Here is a 26,886-nt window from a genome sequence, read left to right on the forward strand (position 1 = left end):
AGACGCCATTGTCAGATAGTTCTTAGCCTGCTGATCAACTTTGCTGAAAACGGCATGCTTGTACCTCATTAGGGTATCGAGATATACGTGTTTGAATTTTTCAGACACAAGGCGCCACCTAGCGGATAAATCCCAAACCAAAGACTTTACTATCAGATAGTTCTGAGCTTGCTGAAGAATTTTGCCGAAGACAGCATCATTCTATCTTATCAGGTTTCTGAGATATGAGGGTTTGAACATTTTTGACACTGGCGCCGCCTAGCGGCCGAATCACGATCCAAGCTCGCCGTTGCCAGTTACTTCTTTGCCTGCTGAACAAATTCGCCCAAGACACTATACTTCTATCTCATCGGGATCTTGAGATATACTTTGCGCAATGTTTGTGGCCAATTTTGGTACCCCAAGACAATCCGGAATAACTCCGGAACCATGTGGACCAGGCACCCATGTCCCCGGCATCAAAAACTAGAAGAGTTTTTCGGGAAGTTGTGAAAATTTCATCAAAATCCATCGAAAAACAGAAAAGTTATGACCATTTTTGTGCTTTTCCGAAGGTGGAAAATGTACGTTGGCTGGATGAAGGTTAAATGAATGTCTCGCCAAAAAGAGAAGAAAACAATAAAGCTATTGTAAGACCCAGGGAGTACCGTGATACCGACCGGACGATTGAAACACGAGGTTTTCGTTTCTGTGGCATGAATTCAACTGGTTTAATTTATTCGTCAACCTCTGCATATACAGTTTTACAAATCGAGAGCATATTGCTCTGAGCGAATGCTATAAAATATATTAGGGTGAACCTTCTTGGTTCTCACATGATAACTCTGCTACAACGGACACTACAGCTATTATCCCGTCCCGGCGATAATTAATCATTACTACAGTCACTCGTACATTCCCCATCATTCTCGTCGTCACTCGCCTCCACAGATGCGTTCACAGTCCAGGGTTTCATCCTCTCCGCCGCAAAAATCGTAGATGTTCGCTTCTGGCTAAGCCTAACTCCTGGGACATCGGCAATCAAGTAACGATCGTTGCCAACAACCTTTTGAATGATGAACGGTCCCTTATAACGTGGCTCCAGCTTCTTGCTATACCCGGTAGATTGAACGTCGTTTTCTACCAGCACTAAATCACCTTCATGGTAATCTCTTGCCGGTCGCCGTCGTTTGTCGAAGTACCGTTTCTGCCGTTGTTGCTCTCTCTCAATCCTCGATCGCACCATTCGATGTAGTTCTTCTGAGTTACTCGTTGGAGTTTCCACTGAGTACATCATGAGCAACTGATTCTGCATTATATCACGTGGGTTGTAACTGAATAGTAGCGAGTGCGGTGATACCTTAGTCGTGTCGTTCACCATGGTATTTAGTCCCCACTGAATCATCCGGAGCTGCATATCCCAACTTTTGTCGTCGTGTCGTACCATACATCTCACTGAGTGTAGAACGTTGCGGTTCTCGCGCTCTACCTGCCCGTTAGCACGAGGAGTTCCAACTGCTACCTTGATGTGTGTGATACCCAACTGCACACAGAACTCTTCAAATTCTTTCGATGTATATGCCGTTCCTCGATCAGTGATGATTCGTCTGGGTTTTCCGAATGTAGCAATCACATCACTTAACATTTGTACAACTGGTTTGGTCTTTGTATTCCGTACGGCCTTCAATACGACGTATTTGGTAAATCCATCCACTAATACCACTATATGTTCATTTCGGAGAGTGGATCGAATAAATGGACCCAAATGGTCCAGATGAACTGTATCAATTGGCACAGGCACCTTCTCTATTGGATGCAAAAGTCCTTCCTTGCTCCCAGTTTTCTTCTTCATATACGCACAATACACACACGAATCAATGTACCGCTTCAGATAGTTCTTCATTCGGCGAAACCAAAAATTTCTACGAATAGCTTCGTACACCTTATCGACACCTTTATGACCTAGTTCGTCGTGGTAGCTACGTGCGATTCTCCATCGCGCACGAGTTGGTACCACCCACTTCAGTCCATCAGTACACCGTCGCATAACACCTTCTTCTTGGAGGATATACTCCTTGTGTAGTTGTCTGCCTCTGTTGTCGACCGGGGGGGCAGACAGCACTTTCATCAACCCATACAAGTGTTCATCTTCTCGCTGTAATAACTTCAGCCACTCGTCTTCACCAATGTTTATCTGCATAACACTAGCCATAGCTGGCTCCGCTTCTTCTTGCACAAATTCTTCGACTGGATTTCGGCTCAGACAGTCAGCATGCTTCATTTTCTCTCCCTTACGATGCTCAAATTCATAATCATATTCCAACAATTTCAATAACCACTTCCCAACTACAGGCAACATATTCTTTTTAGTCATAGTCTTCTTGACTGCCTCGCAGTCAGTCACAATCTTCACATGTCGACCTAACACATATTTCCGAAAACGTTCAACGGACTCCACTACAGCTAAGGCTTCCAACTCGTAGCTGTATTTCTTGCACTCAGTTAACGATGTTTTCCGACTAAAGTAACTAATCGGGTGCAGACCATCGTCCATACTCTGTAGTAGTATGCCCGATAAGCCATGTGAGCAGGCATCTGTATGCAACTCAATCTCTCTCTCTGGGTCGTACATCACTAACACTGGCCGGCTAACCAACATCACTTTTAGTTTATCGAATGCCGACTGCTGATCGTTTCCCCACTGAAACTCAACGTCCTTCTTAGTCAGTCGTGTTAACGGTTCAGCTAAAATGCTGAATTCCTTCACAAAGCGTCTAAAATAGTTTGCCAAGCCGAGGAATTCCCTCACATTTCGCACACTTGTTGGAACCGGAAACTCTTCGATAGCACAAGTTTTCTCAAGTCCGGGCCGAACTTCACCTTCACTGATTTCGTAGCCCAACAGATTCACTTTCTTCTTCAAAAACTGTGTCTTCTCAAGATTCACTGTTAAACCGTTGTCCGATAAGGCATTCAGGAACAGCTCGAATTTCTCCATCACTTCCTTCAACGTTTTTCCTCCAAATGTCACATCATCTAGGTATGCAACAAATCCTTTGCGACGCAGTGGTGCAACTACTGCATCTATCATCCGCTGGAATACTGCGCTGCCGTTGGACAGCCCAAATGGCATCTTCTTATACTCGTAGTGGCCTACTGGTGTGGAAAACGCAGTGTATTTACAGCTGGTCACCGTTAACGGAATTTGGTGATATCCGCGGAACAAGTCAATTGCCACAAACAAGCGACCTCCCACCAATCTATTTAAACAGTCCTCGATGATTGGCATCGGCCACTTATCTTTAATCATCTTCGCATTGATTGCACGGTAATCTACGACCATGCGCCAATCTCCATTCTTTTTCTTCACTAGCACGGTCGGACTGTTGTATGGAGATTTTGACGACTGGATGATGCCTGCCGATAACAGATCTTCAACGGTATCTTCCACAACTTTTTCCCGAGAATACTCCATCGGGTATTGTTTGATGTACACTGGATTTTCATCTACCAACTCAATTTGCATTTCACAATGTTTAGCAGTGCCCATCTCCTTATAGTTCTTCGCGAAGCAATGTCGGTATCGGTCTATCACCTCCAACACCATCTCACGTTCTTCGGGTCCACCATCCACATTGATTTCCTCTGCTGATATTGGTTCGTATGCCCGAATGTTACACATGTTAGGTTGCAAGCTACTACTACTCGTCTCCACCAGTGGCTCCTGTGAGAGCACTGTTGAAAGAGGTTCATCAACAGGAATTTTCTCAATTCGCACGCTTCCCTTTTCTTTGATGAATCGTACATCATCTCGATCCAGAATGTCTCGTCCGATTATCACTGAATTTGCCTGCACGTTGTTCGGTACAACCAGTAATGTCACTTCCATCAGCAGTCCGTCCACTTCTATTTTTTCGAAACTACGTTCCTTCACTTGCACTCTATTTCCACCAAACCCTATCAGCTCCATGTGATATTCTTCAAGGTTGCTCAAAATTTCACAACAACCCTTCTTTATGGTGGTAACTGCAGAACCACAATCGTACAGAGCATCAACACAACGATCCCCAATTTTGACTGTTTTAACGTAATTGCTTTTTTTGCCGAATCTCTTGCATCACTCTGGGCGTCGACTTCTTCACTGGGGATTTATAGCAGTTTTTCGCGAGATGCCCCTTCTCACTACATCGAAAGCACTCCACATTTGTAGATGGTCGGTAGCTCTTCTTCTCATTACACGTCGCGGCTACATGACCCACACCTCCACATCGATAGCACTTGATACCCGTCCCAGTTTCTCCTTTCGTTACCGACTTGGACGTAGACCCACGAGACGTGTCTGTCGGCTTCAGTAGATTTACTTCTGCCAACCACTTCAGTTGTTTCAGTAACTCAGGAAGAGTGTCCACCTGCGTAATATTCCCAAAACGACCTTCGAGACCCGAAACTATGTACTTGATCGTGGCCTGATCGGGTAGCTTTCCTTTTCTTCCCAGCGCTACATGGCTGTAGAAATAGGTCTCTAGACTTTCTCCTGGTAGCTTCTTCCGGTTCATCATAGCTTGGTGAATACTCACTACGTCCACCGAAGTAGGAAAGTCTTGAACCAATTTGGCTTTGAACTCGGCCCAGTCCCTAACAGTCGCCCCGGTGAACCAAATCTTGGCGGCCCCCTGCAGATTCACTATGCCACACTGCAGCATCCACGCATCATCTCCATTGTACAATGCAGCAGCCTTTTCAATAGACTCGATCCATTGTTCTGCAGTTGGCGTGGTGGGCACATCAGGGTCAAACGGGACTAAAATGTCCTTTACATCCCGTATATCGAACCGACGCACATTTTGCACAGACATCTGTCTTAACGCATCGACTAACAACCTAAACGCGTCGTTATCCATAGTATTGGATGTACTATCACTTTCGCGTCGCTTATACCGCGGATCCTGTGCGTTTAACTTTTCAAACTTCTGACGATCTGATCGACTAGCACTGTCCTTGGAGCTTTCTCCTCCCAACAAAGTTTCAATCAGGTCACTTGCCCCCGTACTATGTTCTCCGGTCGCGTCCGTATCACCTATCACTTGCTCAGCCACGTTTCTGGAAATCTCTTCCAACTTCTTATCGTGATCACTCATCACAACCGGCAAATTCCGAACCTATTCAACTGGCCCATTTGCCACCGCGAAAACGCATACAGATTTCGCTACTCAAGACTTTACGCGCGAATGGTACTGATCCTGTCTACAGAATTGTAAGACCCAGGGAGTACCGTGATACCGACCGGACGATTGAAACACGAGGTTTTCGTTTCTGTGGCATGAATTCAACTGGTTTAATTTATTCGTCAACCTCTGCATATACAGTTTTACAAATCGAGAGCATATTGCTCTGAGCGAATGCTATAAAATATATTAGGGTGAACCTTCTTGGTTCTCACATGATAACTCTGCTACACTATTTTTTTTTTGTAAAAACTATGTTGTATTGGGCTCAAACCTGCCACAAAAATCCAACGTTGCTCAAACGAAAGTTTCTGATTCCCATCAACCTCAAAATATAACACCGCAAGAATGTCTCTACAAATCAATTCTGACAAATGATCAAGTTCTACAGAAGAACAGATCAAGTCAACCCGAAAAATCTCACTTGGTGTGTGGTTTACACGCATGACCGGCGACGACACAGCCAGCAGCGTTCGCTCCAAGAAGCTTCTATTCTATACGACGGTCTCGTCTCAATTTTCCTCATCGAAATCCGTGGCCGTTGGCGGTGGTCAAAAACCTGAATGGTTCCAGCCTCCCCCGAAGTCGAAGTCAATCGAAGTATGAATGGTAAAATCATAAAAACTAAGAAAACAAACCATCGCCGTCGACGATTGCCTTGGCTGGACGGACCCAGCCTGCCTGTACCTCATTATAATGATCATTTTATTCGAGCCCGGGCTCGGCCGAATGGCTCGCACCAGTGATTCTCGCGGGCGATCAGTTCCACGATCCCGCCAGGCCGTGGACCGCATCGCTTCTCGGTTGTAGGACTTCACAAGAACTCGGATCAAAGCTGCTGGTGCTGGTCGCTGTCACGAACCTGTCCGCACGTCTGGAACGGTTTCAAACTAAACGATCACGTCTGTCCATCGTCGTCCTCGTCGTCGTCGCCGTCTTCGAAGACGTCGTCGTCGTTCTGTTTTTATTGAACGTCGTTTGTTTGACGTGTCTTGGGGGAGCAGGAGAAAAAAGTGCACCACAAACGGTAGCCAAAATCGTATACATGTGTTAAAATTAACACCTGCGCGAGGAGTTACACACAGCCGTGTCCTAGCACGAGGGCGGCGGGGGAGAGGGTCAGGACAGTAGGGGGCAAACGGCATCCAACGCGGAGAAACATGTGAGCTGAAGAACGCTTTCGCGTCTGGTCGTTGAGGTTGAAAATAATGAACAGATTTCATATGTTTTCATGAATCAACCACAACACGGTCCTGGTAATGAAGTATGGAGCATTAAGCTTTGGGGCCAAATTGGTGGTGGTGATGGTGTGGAAGTTCAGCGGGTGGTTGGTCACAAGCTGATGGAATCTGACAAGTGCAGCAATGCATTCGAGCTACCGGTTGTAACCCAGATACTTACATGAGAGTCACACAAAAGGTGTATATTTTGAATATTCAATATCAATATTTTGGAATTATATGTGCGATTGCTACCACTCATAAGGAATGCTACATACGGATATTGAGTGTCAATATTGTAGCTTTGATTTTTACTTTGATTGTTTGTTCAACTACACATGCCTATTTTTTTGGCTTGTACCTCGAACACTTAAACGTTGCAAGCAAACAGTTATCTAGGTGTGTATTTGGAATAAAGTTTTCAAATTTTCTATGTTGATCTAGCAATGCAATTGTTGAAATATCAAGTTATAAATATTAAAGTTTTCGAAAACCTTATCAATTCATAAAAACGAATGTACCGTTTAAAAATAAATATATTGTCATTTGGGTGGCCCACACTTATATGAAAAACAAAAATTTGGAAACTTACCAAGTCTTACCTCCTAAATCAGTTGTTTTGGACTCCCAGAAGCTACGTTCAAAATTTGAGCAAAATCGGTTGAGTCTAAGGGGGCGCTCAAAACGCTTGAAGTTTGTATGGGAAAACTTGGCCAAATGTATGCAGAAATTTTAAGTTTTCGGATTTTGCCGCTAGGTGGCGCTGTAAGCGTACAATAATCAAACCCTTTGGTATTATTGTAGGTGACTATATGCCAGAGAACTTTGTCGAAGACCGCGAAGTGATCCGACGGCTGTGAAAAAAGTTATACCCTAGGCAAAGTGAGGCAAAGTATTGAGATTTCATTATTGATATTATTCCTTTACATGTATTGGAAAAATAATAATAAAGTTTATCCTCACTTTTCCTAGGGTATAACTTTTTTCACAGACGTTGGATCACTTCGCGGTCTTCGACAAAGTTGTTTGGCATATAGTCACCTACAATAATACCAAAGGGTTTGATTATTGAACGCTTACAGCGACACCTAGCGGCATAATTCGAAAACTTAAAATGTCTGCATACATTTGGCCAAGTTTTCCCATACAAACTTCAAACGTTTTGAGCGCCCCCATAAGCTCAACCGATTTTGCTCAAATTTTGAACGTAGATTCTGGGAGTCCAAAACAACTGATTGAAGAGGTAAGACTTGGCATTTTTCGAAATTTTTGTTTTTCATATAAGTGTGGGCCACTTTAATTGTCATACATCGCTTTTCACAAACCAACAATCGGATTTATTGTTTGCCCATATTTTGCGCACCAAATTGGCAAACAAATTTTACTACCTCCAAAATAACATTCCACCGCTCGTATGTGACGGCGGCGGCCAGCTTGCAAATGCAAATGAAGACAAACTTCATTGGCCGCGTTCAAAGGAGAACTATTAGCGTCTGGGAAACCTGTTGTGGTGGCCAAATTAAACACCGGGCTCTCTTTCACCCCAAGCCTGTTTTCGCTGTTTGACTTTGGCTATACGCATAGTTATGCAATATGTGCCCAAAAATGGCGATAGAACTATGAACACCAGAAGTTTTTGCCGATTGAAGTCGTAAATCAAGCGCGATTTGAAAGTGGGCTTTGGTGGTGTAGGAAATAGGAATCACACCGGCTTGACAATGGAAACTATCTATTTTCATATTATCATAAATTGCGCCAAAGTTTTATCCTGGTGGAGTGCAAATTGGTAGCGCTTAACGTGTCAATATGCCGGGAATTTATTTCCCGAGCGTTTGTGGATATTGTAACTCACTTTCGTATTCATACCAAGTAATGGTTTGAAATTTATCAGCAAAATGTGTTATGTTGTGTAATGCTATCCAGTGTGTTATAAAGACTGGACTCGAAAAAAGTGAGACACACAAAATAATGTATATTTTTTGATTGCGTGCATGAAAATAGCTGATTTTTTATCCAGTTAGAGCAGTTTGAATTTCACTATACCAAAAATCCACAACTGCTTGTTATGACATAGTGCTATATATATAGTCATAACTTATTAACGGTTTAATGAAATTTTTGACACGACACATCTACACAATCAATCCTGAATTGCCTGTTCGGTACTTTTTTGACAAAATTAGAACAGCAGTACCATTCCGATTGTATTGGTAATCGATTTTACTGAGGCTTAGTACATCAACTGTAAAAAAAAAGCTGGTGCAGAAGGTAAACAATCCGTTATAGTTGTATAGAGATAAGTGACATTTCAACACACGAACATTAGCGTATCATACACAAAAACGCACTCCAATTAAAAGGCTATCCAGATTGCATATGCAAATATTATCCAATTGATTTGGGTAAAACAGCTAAATAATGATAAAACTAACAACCAGGGTGAGAGTGTACATATTTTCCCCCAAGTTTCACAACTATATCTACAAAAGAGACACGCACACATTTGAACGTGATTGCCACCTTGATTAGCACTATTCAGCTCAAGATTCAGCTGTTCATAAAAAAATCACCGAACACGATATTGAAAATTAAGTGTGTACATACATACTTAACGTACAGAAAAAAATCAATTGAAATCAGTTCAATATTTTTGGTTCTACTGTTTAAAAATGTAATATTTTTAAAGTGTTTGTTTGCCCAAGCTTCTCAAATGGTAAGTCTCTTGTTTCGACGATATCTCGGCCAACATTTAAACGATTTTTATGAAATGTTTATGGTATAAATAAGCTATACATGATGTACTATTCCTGGTAAAAAACAGCTATGTTTGTGCACGCAATCAAAAGTTATACATTATTTTGTTTGTTTCACTTTTTTCGAGTCCAGTCTTTATTCGGTTTTCATTCAATAACTTTTTTCACATGCGCCAGATTGCTTTGAGATTATTGTAAAATTTACACCAGAAATAATTTATCGACTTATTATTAGTGATTGAGTGATGTTCTGTGTTTTTGTATGAAATTCTACCCTTGGTAAATTGTATTAAACCTAGAAAGGCGGGCGCCAGAGTAAAGTATCTCCGATCAAGCTGTAATTTCGCACAGTGGAAATGGGACCAGAATTCAAACCAAAAGGAGTACCCAAAAAGAGCGATTTTTATTCTGTCCCAGGCTACAGCGTAGCCGTTAAATCCAAGTTGCCACATATAATCCGATTGGAATGAGAAGGCGATTGTATGAGTCAAATAGGTGATTGGAACCCATCTTCAGCAACTTGTCCATATCCGACCCCCCCCTTCCTCCCCCTTGTAGACTTTTGATCATAAAAATTTGAATTTTAAAATTTGTAAAGCCCAAAGAAGTCAAGAGAACCAGTTAACATTAGCAGCCCAACTGGGACTTGGCCAGCCTCGCTTTAACTTAGTGTTCTTTGAGTACTTCCACAGTTATTAATTGAAGGGCTTTCTTTGCCTGCCATTGCAAGAAATTGTATATCGTGAGGCAAGTACAATGATACACTATGCCCAGGGAGTCGAGAAAATTTTCCCGACCGAAACGGGAATCGAACCTGCCGTCTCCGGATTGGCGATCCATAGCCTTAACCACTAGGCTAACTGGAGCATGGCCATTAAGGTGGCCCACACTTAAATGAAAAACAAAAATTTCGAAAAATACCTAGTCTTACCTCCAAAATCAGTTGTTTTGGACTCCCAGAAGCTACGTTCAAAATTTGAGCAAAATCGGTTGAGCCTAAGGGGGCGCTCAAAACGCTTGAAGTTTGTATGGGAAAACTTGGCCAAATGTATGCAGAAATTTTAAGTTTTCGAGTTTTGCCGCTAGGTGTCGCTGTAAGCGTTCAATAATCAAACTATTTGGTATTATTGTAGGTGACTATATGCCAAATAACTTTGTCGAAGACCGCAAAGTGATCCAACGTCTGTGAAAAAAGTTATACCCTAGGAAAAGTGAGGATAAACTTTATTATTATTTTTCCAATACATGTAAAGGAATAATATCAATAATGAAATCTCAATACTTTGCCTCACTTTGCCTAGGGTATAACTTTTTTCATCCTTGGATTGTGGTGCTCTGAACTGTTGGATCGACTTGACTTTATCCTTAGCTAGCGCTACTCCTTCTGACGATAGCTCATGTCCCAAGAACGATATCTCTGACTGTTTGAACTTGTATTTGTGAATGTTCATTCGGATTCCATAGCGATTCAATACACTCAACGTGTGTTTTGTTTTTGCGACTTGCTGTAAAAGTAGAATGGGACAGCGGCGCAGAGATTGAATAACAGGCGAGACTGTTCTATCGATGGGCAAGCTCAGGGTTATTCCTTTCATTTTGGGGAAAGGTTCTTTGATCGTGTCGATTCGGTTGATTGGGACACTTTGCGGACTAGGCAAGCCAACCTGTAGCACTCCAATTTTCTGTGCTGTAATCTTTCCGAGCAGCGGTTGCTGACCTTTCTCAATAACGTGAAAAGAGGAACTAGTTTTTAGTAGCTTTCCTCCATCGTTAATCTCTAGATCAGCATCGAAGACCGTATTCAGCTTCAATGGGACGCGACCGTATGCCAAAAACCGTTTGTCATTATCGAACCGTTCGTTCCGTATTTGAACATCTTGCAGCTTCATAATTTCCCATGGTTTGTCGTCGATAAAGTTATGCTTTGATCCCGAGTCGATGAGCATCATGATATCAACCACCACCAACCCCCCCCTCCCCCCCCCCCCCCCAAAAAACAACACGTGATCAATTCGTCAGATTCGCCCACGTATACTATCAGTAGGTCGGCTCAAGAGGCTCCTTTCGGTATCTCCTTACCAAAATTGCTCCGGGAAGTTCTTCTGGAATTCTTTCAGGTGTTTATAATGAACATGCCCCAAGTAATTATTAGAAAGTATTTTGAGAAAATCGTCCTGCATTTTTTAATTATGGCATTCCTTATGAAGTTCCTACAGGATTCCTTTGAGAAAATACTCCAGCAAGTTCCTGCTGGTTTCCTCCAACAGGAGTTCCTGGAGGGGTGTCAGACGGAACCGTTTAGGAATCTCAGAAGAAATTTGGAATCGCAGAAGAGATTTAGATAGAATTCTTAATAATCCCCCAGAAGAATCTCATTAATAACTCCCTAGGAATCCCACAAGAAACTCCAGAAGGAGTCCTGAAGCAAGATTGTGGAGCAACCAGGGATGGCATTCCACACTGAAAATGTTCACAGTGCAGCTCGTTTTCATATTAAAGTAGCGCACACTTGCACTGACACTGAGGAGCATGCCATCTCCGGGAGCAATCGCGAGAATTTCTTGTATTAATCTGGGATGGAATGCCTGTGGAATCACCGGGCGGAGGGGAGGGGATGGTGTCTAGCCTGAAACCACGCGAGACCACGGGGGTGGGGATGAAAGGTGTCCAAAGTTCAGGAAAAAATACAATTTTTCAATTTCAGACTTCGATCATGGTTGATCATGGTAATTTTGGGGAACTGCAAAAGTAGCGGTTCGGTCGAAGTTAGAGGAAACATTAATATGTTAGAAGCAAAACAAATTGGTGCATTCTCAAAAATTAAAAATGCAGTTTTCTCATTCATACATATTTAACTGAAAATATCCAAAAAAACAATCAGTCAAACGAATCAGTCCACTGGCCTATAGAAACATGCTGAGCATTTTTCAAAACCGAATAATATTATTTGGGCGAGAAAACCTGCGTTTTTGTTTTTTTTTTTAAACACGCCAAGCTGAGTTGCACGTTAAGGAAGGAATAGGATAATGGGGGCTTTTTGTTGACACTTGGCAGCATGGTGTGGTGTATTGGTGCTGGTCAAACGTAGAGTGGAAAAACGACAACCTGTAACGATACAAACAAACGATTTTCGAAGAGACACGAGGTGGACAAGCGGAACAGCAAGATTCTTTATTACACCTCCAAACCTAACCTCAAAATGATTGACAATTCTAAGGTCATTCTGACACACACATGTACGAAGGAGACACAACTAAGTATCTACTACTTTACCGATCTTGTTGTCGTCCTTTCCATGCTCGTATTACACTTGTCAAAAAGGCCTGAGAATTGTCAGTCATTTTGAGGTTATGTTCGTTGGTGTAATAAAGAATTGGGGTATCAAACGAAGACTTCAGCTTGTTTCAAAAAGTCATACACATGCTTCATGTACTTAAGATCAAGTTTACCCAACACAAGACCCAACGCATATCTAATGTCTCTTTTTTCTGGCTTCCTTCGGGCCCTGAGGGATGCACATTAATCGGATCTGGCAATACTGTATTCGGGGCATTTCCACACAACTTGACTGGTATCTTGAATGCTTTAACCACAGCTACAGCGATTGCTATCTGTGAGTCCTATTTGATAACAATGCGAACCCAGAGAGTAGTGTTTGGACATTAATCGACACATTATCTTGATAAAATCTCGACCCATGTCCAACGCATTGAACCACGCCGTCTGCGATACCTGTAGGAGAATTGAATGTAACCACCTGCCCAATTCCCTTGCATCCAATTTTTGTTGCCAATTGACCAAGGCATGCAATCGAAAAAAAAAAAATCATGAAAGGCAATGTCAGTGACGGTCATAAATATCGCCTTCCATAGCGCCCACATTGGCGTGCGAGTCCGCTTTTTAATTGCCCGAGATCGAGCAATGCGAAGGGACCCAAACCAAGGATAAAGCACTCAGATTGATTCACAAAATCTCTTTAAAATTTTAACCGTTTCACTGTTTCTGTAAACAAACAAATAAAGAAATGACGAAGAAAAAGGCTTATTATCAAAAATGGCAAAATGAAGAAAAGTAAAAAAAAACATTCAAGAAATCGAAAGACACTTGTGGCATAATCGTTCATACGTTCAAAAAGATTAGTATCGATCACTTTGACCTGTACGACTATGGAAGTGCATCACTGCAGGGTGTCAGTCCGAAACAGGGCGGTAAGCTCCAATAGAAAATGTAATATTATAATTTGGTATAAATTAACAGCACATGCATAATGTGTAGCGCTAAATAGTGAGTGTGACTGAGCCGGGTTGAGGCCGTTACTACAAGCCTGCTGTCCAATCCGCATACATCGATGCGGTGTGGACGGGTGAGGTCGGCGGCGGCGGTGCGACAAGACTACCGCCGGAGCTGGTGGTGATCATCATTACGACGGGGCCCGGGATGATAAGCTCGAATAGTTGATATTCAGGGAAAAATGTGCGGCGAGGACAGGCGTGTGTTAAGATACCTTTGTCTGTGGGCAGCTTTTACAACTGTAAGCTATTAGCATCGGCTCAGGCAGTCAGGCAGTCAGTGGGACTGGCTGTTAGTGTGGTAGTAGCGAATAGCAGTGTAAATTTGCATTTATAAAATGATAATTAATGATACTATAATTGAGCGATAACAATTGAAATTATGATAATTTAATTGGTCGGGTCTAATTGAAAGTGATCGCGTGCTGGATGGTTGACACTTCGACAACGAGAAGCTGAAGAAAAAGCTTTTCGAGTTTTGTTGAGCAGATTCTGTGGCATAGAGAGTTCAGTCTCCTTTAGCGCCAACTCACAAACTTTACACCCACTGTAATTTCTCATTCGTGTTGCTATAGGGTAAATGTACCAATAGTGGTGCTATTTGTAGCTCCATGTAGTAAAATAATTGAATAAAATGGATGAAACCATAAAATAAAAAGTCTGAAAACGTTAACCGGTAGTTTTTCACTTAAATTTGCTAGAAAAAATGTAAAAACCATTGTTTATTTCAGTTTTTGCTTATAAATCACTTGCACCAACTATAGGTACACGGTTCCTATTATGGAGGTAAAATTTAACATTGGTTCCTATAGTGGCGCATCCCATTGAATTCTTTTGGGACCCACCACTATAGGTGCAAATGAGCAAAAAATTAAGGAAAATAATTGTTTAAAATAGGTTTTCCTGCAAATCCTGAACACAAAACTGAATTATTGTTATTAAGTAGGTATGATGCATCTATTAAAAATGAAATTTGCAAGCTTTTTGGTCGAAATAGTGCTAAATTGCCACTACCACCACTATTGGTACTACCTCCACTAAGGGAGCTTTTACCCTAATTCTGATAATGTTAGAGCGTAACTAAAGATAGTTTCCTGCAAACATTAAATATGGATTAGTTATGGAAATATGTTTGACTTTCTTGGGTACAAGGTACTACCACCGTCCCTACTAATTCAAAACTGTTTAAGTACTCGTAAAACAGTTGAGAAACTGTCTTTGTCCCAGTTGAAATTTGGTACCAACAACAAAAACAAGAACAGAGTATTTCTGAAAATTTAGGAAAATGTTATTTTTTTCTTATTATTCAGCAATTTTTGAAATCTGAGTGAACTTGAGCCAGGTCGCTCGCCACCTGCATATGGTATCATTTTAAGTTTTAGAAGCGCCAACCTTATCCAGAGTGAAGTTAGTTTACTAAGAATATTTCCAGTCCTGGCACAATTTCGTAGAACCTTTCTCAACCTTTATCTTGCAAAGCATCCCGTCGCAACTAGCAATTTCCATTACCATCCGGAAAAGTTTTCTGATGAAAATGAATTATTTATCAACATCGATCGAACCAATACCCCAGCGGAGTTCATCTTGGACAACGCGTTCCAGCCGTTTCACGCTCCAAGGGTTTACCTTAAAGATTTTTCTCGCGCCTTGGATGGCTCACGCAAACCAAAAAGTGAGAAAAATAGCAGACAACCTCTTGACTTAGCGGCAACCAGACAACGCAACTGACATGAACAGCGTCATACCACGCCATACCTAGAGTCGGGACCAGCTTTAGCGTATCGTTGAAACTTTCCACAACAGTGTACGAAAAGCGTGAAATCACACAGCCTCCATCAACCAGAACAGAGTAAAAAAAAAAGAGCGCCGCCAGGTTACTCTGTCGACCTTTTCGTGCGAGAGTGTGAAATGGGTTGCCGCCCCGTAAAAAAATCACGATATCGAAATATCGTCATTACGTATTTATCCACACTTTATAATGACTTTGATGATGGCCCGAGTATCCAGCCAGCCAGCGTGTTGGCGATGTTATGAGGAGAAGTCCATTTTGCGGATCGATATTTGTCGTCCCCTGTTCAAACGAGCCCACAGTCAAAGTGGAGTTTGTTCAACCACGTCGTAAGACCACATCCCGCTGAAAGGCAATGGGAGGAAAAATATCGATCGACGACAGTGAAGAAGATACACAGTTCTGCGGGTTCAATTTTTGCACCAATTTCACAAATGTTCAACTAAAATCTCGGAAACGGGTGTGAAATCAGGCTGTGCTCCTTTATGTTTGTGATGTGCCAGAGATAGAGTACCGCCCCAGCCTGAGCAGGTTACGGATACGAATATGTACCATACGTTGACGAAAGCCAACAGCCAGCAGTGGAAAATTTTAGCTTGGCTATGTGTAGGTTTTCATAATTCAAATTGAAAGAGGCCCCTGGGAATATAGTTGGCTCACAAAGCGAGAGAGTCTGGCTTCGGTAGGTATAAGTGCGTTGCTGTTGCTAGTACACAGTAGATACCACTGGTAAAAGGCACCTTTAGGTTTGGTAGAAATTTTCCCGTAACAGATCAAAAGTTTGATTTGAAGATTGCTAAATTGAGAGTAACAATTTAGGGCTCATCCCTTAAGTACGTTAAAGTCCTAGGGGAAGGAAGGCTTGTGAAAGTGCGACAAACAATGTACTAAATATTATAAAAAAAACGCCGAACAATATTTCTCACGTCAAAGAAAAAACAACAACATTTTTTTTTCTCGTCACCACTTTACGAACCACCTATAGGGGAGACTGGGGAGACTTGATCCCTTTTTCTTAATTTACCTGAAACTTTAAGAAAAAAACACAAAACTAGATACGATTTCCATACAAAATGGCAGGTAAACATCTATTGCAAGTTAATACACAACAGAAGGCCTTTAAATTATTGTTAAAGTTTTCAAAACTGTGTTTTTATGGAGGCATGTCTTATGATGTATTTTTCAAAAATGGGTGACACTTGATCCCCCTTTGAGCACATGGTTGATTTTAAGGGAAAATAATTACAGAGTCTTCCTATTTATTTTCTTTCTTGTATTTTCGATGAATATGGAGTGTTTGAAATTGTAAGATTTCCTTAAATTTTTGAGGATATGCCGTATTTTCAAAATGGGGAGACTTGATCCCCCTTTTCTTGGTTTGTACTAAAGTTATAATTATCTGACACATTTTATCGTTGAAAAGACTAGAATTCCAAGTAAATAGAGGCTTCCGAATAGAATTTTATTTTTCACATGTATAATGTATGTGTAATCCTCGAGGGATCAAGTCTCCCCATGTCACTGTTGTGTATACTAAGCTGAATTAATTAAAATATGTTAACAACAGTCTTATTTGGATAAATAAGTTTGAAAGTATTTTATTTAAACTATGTGCTGTGAAATTTTGACATGATTTGGTTCAATTTTCACAAAGTTATTTAGATTTCTCGGAATCGCCTAAAAGATTTCTGAAGGGACTGAAAACAAACCATCAGCCGTTAAAAAATAATGCAATGTACAATCTAAATCACTTGTAGCCAAAACATAGTCGTTTGTCCAGGAGTAGTTTTGGAAAAAATATGCTGGAAGAAAAATCTGTTTGATTCCGAGCAAATATGGGGGGAACAAGTCTCCCCAGGGATCAAGTCTCCTTAGTCTCCCCTACTATTCAATACTAGTGGTAATTTGTACATTTTTCTTGTTAATTTTCGAAGTAGGTATATATCTGGTGATATTTCATAAATCTTTGGATTTTTTTTTTTGACTTCAGCTTATGATTTTTAACTGTTATTGTTTCTTCAAAACTGCTAATCTATTTTTTTTGTTATTCTTAACAAATTATCAACGAAATTTTTGACGGTATTCTCATGAGATCCACAAACATATTCCCCTACATATTTTTGGCATTTCTCTCGGGAGATTTTTATAGCAATTTACGTATGACATTTTTAGAGTATTTCCGGCAAAATTCTTAGTGAATTCATTGCAATTACTTCGGCAGATTCCCGCTTGAATTCCAGTTAGCATACCAATAGTTTAGGCGCTCTTCCGATAACGGATAAATCGATTCCTGATCCTACTTAGTGTTCAATATAATGCACCGATTTTTTCAGGAACTCTTAGAGATATTCCTTTAAACATTATTAAAAAAAAAATCCACGAAATCGTAAATTGTCCATGAATTTTTTTTTTCATTAAAATTTTTCTCACAAAGTCCTCTTGAGGAAAACCCAGAAATTTCATCAAGAATTCTTCAAGAAAACCTTCCATGCTTAACAAATTCCTCCAAGGTTTTTTTTTATAGGTATTAACGCGATTTTTAGTCCTAGGCTAGTTCATCTCGGGGCCCACGCTTTACTTCCCTTCCGAAGGAAGAACTCACATTTTGCGAGTTTGTCGGGAGTGGGATTCGATCCCAGGTCCTTGGCGTGATACTGATAGTCAAGTGTTCTAACCATCACACACACAAGGCCCACTCCTTCCCCCAAGGATTATTTCAAAAATTTCACCGTTTTTTTTAGAAAAAAAAACATTCAGAGATATCAGACATTCTTACAGTGATTCTTTTTTTTTCAGAAAATCACAACTATAGAATTATTTAAGTAGTTATTTCTTCAAAAAGTCTATTCAAACAATATTTTTAGAGATGCCATTAGGAACTTCTTAAATTTTCTAAAGTATTTCTATAGCAACCCTTCTAAAACGGTTTGCTTCCCAAATGGATCCAAAGGCCCATCAATTACGTCACGCAAAAATTGTCCATTTTCAACCCCACTCCCCCAAAAGCACACTTTTTGTATGAGACCGCAGTGTGTGGATTGTCACACTTTGCTGAACCCCCATCCTCCTTACAGGTGTGGACGTTCCCCCTTCAAAAATGACTTCAGGAATTTCTCGATTAAGTAATTCAAGGATTTTTTTTAGGAATTCCTCCTTCATACATTCTGTCAAAGATCCTTCAATAAATTTCTTCAAGGCTTCCTTCGAACATATCTCCAAACATTTCTCCATATCTTTCAATATTTTTTTTCCATGGAATCCATGCAAATCTTGGCCACAGATTACTTATAGGGATTTTTTCTAGTGTATTTAGAATATTTATAGGCTTTTTTCTGAAAAAAAAAACTTCCAATGAATCCATCAAATATTTTCTCTAGAATCTCTAAGGGCTCCTCCTGCATTTCTTCCATAAATTCCTCAAAAAATCTTCCAGGGATTCCTTTAGTAATGCATACAAGTTTTTTCTCACGAACTCCTCCAGAGATTTTGTCAGGATTTTCTCTAAGATTTTCTTTTGAACATTTCCACAGAAATGTCTCCAAGAATGCCTTCAGACGTTCATTCGTGTTTTCCAGTGATTCCAGCAGGTTTCTGTAGAAATTAATACAAACATTCCTTCATGTTTTTCCTAAGAAATTTCTCCAGGATTTAAACCAAATAGGGTATTGGTTCCCTTCTTAAGCATGTGGCTCCCATTTTCGCATCCTACGAAAAACAAAGGATTGAAGCGCTATTTGTTTTGTTTCTTATTTTGGTATTTATTGTTAGAAGTGAGCACCCATGGAAACAAAAAGAACGGAAACAATCGGTGCCGTAATCGCTTGTATTCGAATAGGATGAATATGGGAGCGTGAGATTAATGATGGAACACATACCCTATACCTTTAGGAATTTTTACACGGATTCGAGAAGAAATTCTGAAATATATACAGAAATATTGCCTGGCACAAATAATGTGGGAAAAATGTACCAATAGCAGGATAACATGTCTCTGGAGCTGGCCATCAGATATCTTCAGTAGTATAATTTTTTTCTGATGAATGTCAGCCAGGGATGTATTCAGATTTTTTTTTAATTTCTGCTTTTTCTTTCGAAAATTCTTCCAAGGGTTCCTTCAGGAATCCCTTGGAAATTTCGTCAGGGATTACTGAAGTAATCTCTAGAAGGTTTCTTTTTGGATTCTCTCCTGAGATTCCTTCGAGATGCGTCCAAAAAATCTTTCAGATTTTTACATAAATGTTTTACGCAATTAAATGAAGGATATTGGAGAAATTATTCAAGGGTTTCCTGAAGGAATTTCCAAAGAAATCCGTGGAGAGAATTGAATTTCCAGAAGGAATCATTGAAAAAATGTCTACAGCAATTCGTGCTGAAATTGCAGTAAAAAATGCTGGAGAAATTCTTGAATAAAAGTCTCAATTATTTTCTAGAGGGATTCCTGAAGGAAGTTCTGGAGTAAACCCTGGAAGAACTTTTGAAGATTCTTCTGGAGGAAACCTTGAAAGAATTTCTTGTAAAACGACTGGAAGGTATAAGTGGACAAAACCCCTGAAGCGATTTCTGAAGTAGTCCTTAGAGCCAAGAAGAATCTTTGGAGGAAAATTTACTAGAAAAAAATTAAAACAAATCTTGAAGAACAATATAGGAATTACCGAAATGCATTTCTAAAGAAATTTTCTTTATGAAATCTCTGAAGGATTGCCTGGAAAACTGGAGAATTTCCTGCAGTAATTTGGAGGGTAATTTGAGATATTCCTGTAGAAACACCAAGAAATAAATCCTAAAGGGATTTTTGTAAGAATTGATGGATCCTCTCTCTGAAGAAAGGTTTCAATATATCCCAAGTGAAGTGGGAAGTGCCTGGGAGAATTCCAGGGACAATTTACAAAGAAATTCCTGAAGCAATCTCAACAAAAAAAATCATAAAGCCATCCTACTTTTACAGCAGTCTAATTGTTGACTAGTCCTCTTTCAAAGGTGAAAATTTCATCGATTTTATTGCAACGAGTCAAAATTTATTTCAGATTGAAGATACGAGAAGGAAAAAAATCTTGCACAAACGCGTTGAAAATTTAGCGTGGTCAGGTACGACAGTCGCAAAAAAAAGTTGATATCGCCAAAACCATTATATGGGTTTTGTGCACAGATGTTGTTAATCATGGCATAAGGAAGTGTCCCCAGAAGATTAAAGCTTGGGTTCATTGAAATTAGAAGATTTGGCAAGAAGTTTTTTTTAGTTTTTAGTTTTTTTAAAACAAGATAATGAGAACAAAGTTATACTAGTACTAGCTGTCCCGGCAAACGTCGTACTGCCTGCCTACTGTGTTTTTTGACGTACAGCTCCCATAGGGACGTCTCCCGCAAAGTCACCTGTATGGAAGCCCCCCGTTCCCGAGACCGGAGAGGTCTCACACCAAGCTAAGAACCTTCCCCGGCCCCACAAATACTCACATACAAAATTTCACACCGATCGGTCCAGTAGTTTTCGAATCCATAGCGGTCAGACAGACAGACAGACAGACAGACAGACAGACAGACAGACAGACGGAAATTCATTTATATATATATGGTCCACTGCACGAATTCGTGCTGGCCTGCTTTCTCCCATAGGAAATTTGACGTTTGAGCGGTGCCGACACCGCTCAAACGTCAAATTTCGTGTGAGAGTAAGCAGGCCAGCACAAATTCGTGCAGTGGACCATAGATGACAGACTCAAGAATCGCGTGCTGCTTTTCAAAAACGCATAGAAGGGATCTGTAGAAGTTTTACCTATTTTGCTGAGCTGCCATGACAGACGGAAGCGTTCAGAGGTATCGCCACAGATGGGTAGTGTTTATCAATGAAAAAAACACTCAAATTTCGCGTTTCTTTAAATTACGTTTCCTCAATTGCCTCATATTTCACAATAAAATTTTCTTCAGAATCTTAATTAGACTAGTCAAGGGCACTCAGGAAATTGCTTAGATCACCTGAGTGTTGGACTAACATGCTAAAATTTATCACAGTTGTACAGATTTTTAAGAAGGTAAACACGGAAAAACTGAGACAATGTATTGGAAATAAAAAATAAATAACTTCAATGTATTTTTTCTATAAAAGTACAATAAACAACCTTTTATATTTGTCATTCCCTTCCTGAGATATACAACTGTGTTCATAAAAACAGCAGTGTAAGCCAATTTTCATACAAAATTGCCAACTTTGACATGTTGTAACTTTGTTTCCCTGTGATCAATTGAGCTGAAAATTTGACAGCAAACTACAAATATGCTGAATTTTGCTATAGCAAAATTTGAAAATTTTCGAAGCATGTGAAAAAAAATTAAATACTATATGGAATTGTTCAAAATAATAGCAGTGTTTATTTTTAATTTTTTGATTCAGTAAATATTTTCTTAATTTTTAACCTTATATATTGACTTGTAAGCTAGGCGGAAATTGTTCGAATGGCGTGCGAAAATATTCCTTCCTGCTCTAGGCTTAAGCTACAAGGCAATTTGTTTTCACTGCTATTATTTTGAACAATTTCACATAGTATTTAACTTTTTTCTGTGTACTTCGAAAATTTTCAAATTTTGATAGAATTAAATTCAGCATATTTGTAGTTCGCTGGCAAATCGCTCAATCGATCATAGGGAAACAAAGTTACACCATATCAAAGTTGTCCATTTTGTATGGAAATCGGCTTTCACTGCTATTTTTATGAACACAGCTGTACAAAATTTTGTCCGTCCGGATTCTAAATGCACAATGTCTTAGATGACCTGTTGAAGCGAACCTGGTGTGATGGTTAGAACACTTGACTATCACGCCGAGTACCCCTGGGATCGAATCCCACTCCCGACAAACTCACAAAATAGGGGAACTTACGTATTTTCGGCAGTTTTGTTCTCTTCGTCATGGGGGATTTTTTGAAACCTGTATGTCTCAGAGTTGGTCTCAAATCCTTCCCAACCAAGCTGAGTTCTATGCCAAAATTTCAGGAAACTCGGCCCACAAAAACCCCCCATGATGAAGAGAACAAACCTGCCGATAATACCCAACGTCACCCTATATCTGGAAGAAATTTTGAAGAAATCGCTTGAACAATCCCGGCAGCAGCTCTTGCACCAATCTCAGTAGAAATTTCTTTAAAAATCCAAGTAAGGCATCGTTCATATACCACTTCGGCCAAATTTTGGTCATCTCAGACTTCCGCTTCCCTCGTACTTTTCGTTCATACATAAATGTGAAAATTGGTAATGGTATGGAACGAAAACTTTAGCCAGCACCACCTCTCTCTCTCCGCATGAAAAGTCTACGTAGTTAATGAACGGCTTCTAAGTATTTCTGGAGGAGTAATTGGAGGCACCTCTAGAAAGAAGTAGCAAACTTCGCCTTTTCCATATTGTGACTGGATTGAATTGAAGAACTGAATAATCAATAAAAACTTTCCCTAAGCATTGCAGAATTACAGTATTTCTGTTCGTAATTATTGGCTAACGTTCGCAACATATGGTAAAAAAATAAAAAGGTTGGGGTGTCCATGTAAAATCCCATACAAATTATAATTTTAATTAGCACTCTAATGTATACCACATGGAATTACAAAATTTATCCACAAACAAGAAAGGAAGCATTTACTTGCAAATGTTGAATTCACTTGCAATTCCCGATTTTTGAGAAGTAACTTTGAAAGAGAATGTTTTTATTGCTGTCCAAAAACATCCATCAAATCTCACCACTGTGATTACATTCCTTTTGGGAATCACTACTTTATTTTACTAATATAACTGGAACTGATGGCTACTATGCGGCTTCTTATCTACTTTGTTGAAGGTAGAACGAAGAGCACGCGAACCTTTGTACCTAAACAGCTCATTCGTAGTCCATTCGGGGTTGCTGTGGATCGCCAGAGAAGTTCCTCAGATTAGGGCGATGATTTGTTTCGAGTTGACAAAAATATGCTGCTAGTGCGGTTGGGAATAAAACCCATGATTTCCTTCTCTTACAAAGCGATCGTGTAGTCCTCGAAACATCGAGGTTGAACATTACCTGTTATGTTTGTTACAAATTGCTTTAATGTGTCCGTTTTGAATTCTGAACTGAAACTTAAAGTATCGTTCCACTTTTTAAATGCCCTAATGGACACAAAAAATAATCATGTATTTTAGTGGTTTTAGGGTCCATTTCTTCACCCTGGCTTAGGCGTTAAGCCAGGTTTAACTATATGGGTAAGCCTGGCTTACGGGTTAAGCCAAGGTGAAGAAATCGGCCCTTAATGAATTTTTTTTTTAACTTTTCAGATCCATTGAGGAGTTACAGACGTTATTTTTGTCGTATCCCAAATGTTAGCAGTGCCAAAGGAACAAAGGGCGGGAGGTTATGTTGCAGCATTGTACCGGACAGAACGTGGAATATTATCAACAGAAGTTCAAACAACAGATCCATCACTTTAGGGAGAAAAAGCGCCGCATGAAATGGCGATGTTCAAAGAAGTGGAATTGCTGTGCGATTCCCGAAAAACGTGGAAGTTAAAATAAATAGACTTTTCACGTGTTTTCATAGACCAAATCAGTAACAAATTTTGAAAACGACGTATAATCAATGGTGTAGCATTGATTATACGTCGTTTTCAATATTTGTTACTGAAATTATCTCAAGCTTGGGCTTATAATTCAGTTTTAAAGCTTATTTTGTGTTAAATAGGTTTTTGGAACCCCAAATACATAAGCTCCCCTATACACAAGAAACATATTGTTTTTTTTTGTTGTTTTATTTTTTAAATTCAAATGTAAACTAAAGCACTTACTCCCTTACAACTTTCGGACTTCAATGATCTTGTACCGACTTTTCGAATCCTCTAACAGTATACCTTCTTCGAATGAATATACACTCAATTCTGTTTTTACGCGATGAATGCGTCCGCGCAAAAAAAAGTTCGTGTAAAAAATCGCGTTACTTCGAGAAATCGTGCAAGAAAATCCAAAGGATTTTTTTACGCGGTTTGCTCTCAGCAAATGACCAAAATCGCGTAAAAAAGTCGTGTGACTTCGAAAAAGTCGCGTAAAAAATGTCGTGCAAAGAAAAATCGCATAAAAAAGTCGTGATAAAACAGGATTGAGAGTAATTAGTTTTATACCTTTTAATTCCGCCATGTTTTGCTTATCCTTTGACGGTTACACGTATTTCGACTACTACTTGTAATACCCCTCAATGTTAGTTATCCACTTAGGTGGATAACTCAGGTGGATCAAGTAGATAACTTACACTGAGGAAGATTACAAGGGGTAGTCGAAATATGCGTATCTGTCAAAGGATAAGCAAAACATGTTGGAATTGAAAGGTTCTAAACTGATTACACTCTTTAAAACAATTGACTTCAATTTCAGTTCTGTCCATTGAAAATTCACTTCTGGTTGTCTCAGACGCCTCGTTTCCCCATCGCCGACTTTTGTCCACAAAAGTTTTGTATTTTGGTTGTGGACCGTAGACTACAGCCATAAACTATTGTCAAAATGTCGTTATGATAGTGATACGAGTTCCACAAATATTGACATAAATATGCATATTTTTGTTGTAGCGCTGGATGGCTTCATTTCCATGATAGTGGTTCACATATGTGATTATAAGTTCAAAACTAAAGACTATAACATTTTCCATGCACTTTTATGATAAATTAATGAAAACTCTGATCACGGCAAAAAGTTTTATATGGCGAAGAATATTATTGAAGTTAAAAATAAAAATTTCACCCTTAATATTTTCCAGATTGAGCATCGAATTGATTAATATTCTGTCTTCAAGTAACAATTGTTTTGTTTCACTTATGTTAAAAGCAGATCATACAACACTACTCACCTCCCAGTCCAGCAGCACTCAAATTGTTCAGCATGTTTGCTGAGAAGTTCCTTATGGACAGAGCCGACAGTTTGAAGCTCTCCTTACGTTTGGCACAGCTAATTCTTCCGAAATATCAATTCGGATTTTCCTACACTTCTCTTGTTTGGCAACTAAAACTATTTTAACTTGAACAACTTTGTGAACTTCATGTTCTGTCAGTTTGAATTTTCACACAAAACCAAATAAAAATTCACCTCAACATTGCGTTTGACTGTTTCGTTTTATTTGTAGCTTCTCAAATCGATTCCATCAATCACCTGTAGCCAGTAAGAGTCGTACATCACTATGAATCACGCATATCCATTTTCGCTATAACCTCCACTCACTGTTTAATTATGCATCACTTGAGTAACGATCTTGTTAAGATCGCAGACGACGACATCAGCGTCGTTGACCTGCACTATTTAGCCCAATTAGGACCACATCCACATCTACACACTCCCCACGAGCAACGGACGCGACGGACTTCACTTTCTACGAGCTCACGTGTCTTCCCTTAAGTTTTCTTCCAGCAGACGTAATGTGTTGGTGTTTCAACCTGTTTACGTTGCGTTGAGCTCACGTTCACCTTCTCCGTTGGAACGATGAATGAAAAAAGCTGTGCAGGAAGCACACTTCTCACGCTTATTAATTAGCCTTTTATTAATTGAATGAGTAACAAACAAATTTAATTCATTACGGAGCGGCGTGCGCTGTACCGAAGTCAAACGGGGAAATTATCTATCAAAACTCCGGCAGGTGGCACGAACGACCGCCCGACCGACGGCTTGAGCGATCCAGCAGGCAATGATGGGCTCCGGAGTGTTACCTCTCGTGGCTGGTCTGATGGGATTTGGAGTTTCTCGGTGTCTGAGATTGTCCCATACCAACCCTCGACGAGGGAACGGGCGTGAAGCGGGGTGGTGAAACCCCGGAAGTGAATCCGACTGCTAGCAACAACGGCCGAGGGTTCTCCTTTCTCCGTTGGGATGTTTGTTCAAATATAGAAACACTACTCCACCCGCGCGAAACTAGCGCACACTTCACCCAGGAAGAGAAATATAACGCACTCCGGACGGGATTCGCTGCAGAACTGATCTGGCAGCATCCAGCCACAACGCGCGCAACAGTCGACAGTAGGTATGTGCTTTGCCGTGGTGACCAGCAATAAGCGCACAAAAAATAAACTTCACAGACAAAAACCGGTCCCACAGACGGCAAAGACGGGCGGCGGCGGCAGCGTATCAGAGAACGCTCTCAGTAGACACAATACAGCCATCCATCCGGATGGATCAACCAGATATCCGAACTGCTGATGATCTCCGTCCGCGCTTGGTTGCTTGCTTGCCACCAACTCGAACAGATGAGGTTGTTTGCGGTGCGGTGGAGATTCGTGCCATTTCGTTCACGCTTCCCAGGTTCATCATTTATTCAGAGCCATTCCAGTCTGTAGCACAGTGTGTCTCTTTCCGGCATACCGAGAGGGGGCGTGGCAAAGCCGCGATGGCTCTGATGCAGATTCGAGAAGGGGTGCCAGTTCAACGTGTATCGTTGCTGGAATGCAACTAAATTTAGGCCGTCCATTATTTTGCAAAAAAATAAATTTTATAAGTGGAAAATGTTGGAAAATGATCGTCTTACCTACCAATAAGCTGTTAAAATTGCATTTATTCAGCACTATATCCACCTTTACTGAAGACCATTAAATACCAATCTGCTGTATATGCGTCATAAGGGGCTGTCCATAAACCACGTGGTTATTTTTTTGG

The 26,886-nt window shown here is 40.3% G+C and overlaps 1 protein-coding gene across 4 annotated transcripts in view; it reads right to left on the reverse strand.

Annotated features, from left to right (window-relative positions):
• The window catches only part of LOC109426672 (homeobox protein orthopedia), a 138,952-nt gene extending 112,421 nt beyond the window's left edge, over positions 1-26,531 (reverse strand). For 2 of the 4 annotated variants that reach the window (XM_019702206.3, XM_019702205.3), the window contains exon 1: positions 25,097-26,530. In XM_019702206.3, the coding sequence (XP_019557751.1) occupies positions 25,097-25,130 (34 nt within the window). In that variant the 5' untranslated portion in view covers positions 25,131-26,530. Of the gene's footprint in view, positions 1-25,096 lie in introns of all 4 variants that reach the window. The other 2 variants (XM_019702204.3, XM_019702207.3) reach the window with 2 other exon arrangements.
• Positions 26,532-26,886: the final 355 nt, after the last annotated feature.

The sequence above is a fragment of the Aedes albopictus genome, chromosome 2 (genome assembly GCF_035046485.1).
Source record: "Aedes albopictus strain Foshan chromosome 2, AalbF5, whole genome shotgun sequence".
NCBI classification, from domain to species: domain Eukaryota; kingdom Metazoa; phylum Arthropoda; class Insecta; order Diptera; family Culicidae; genus Aedes; species Aedes albopictus.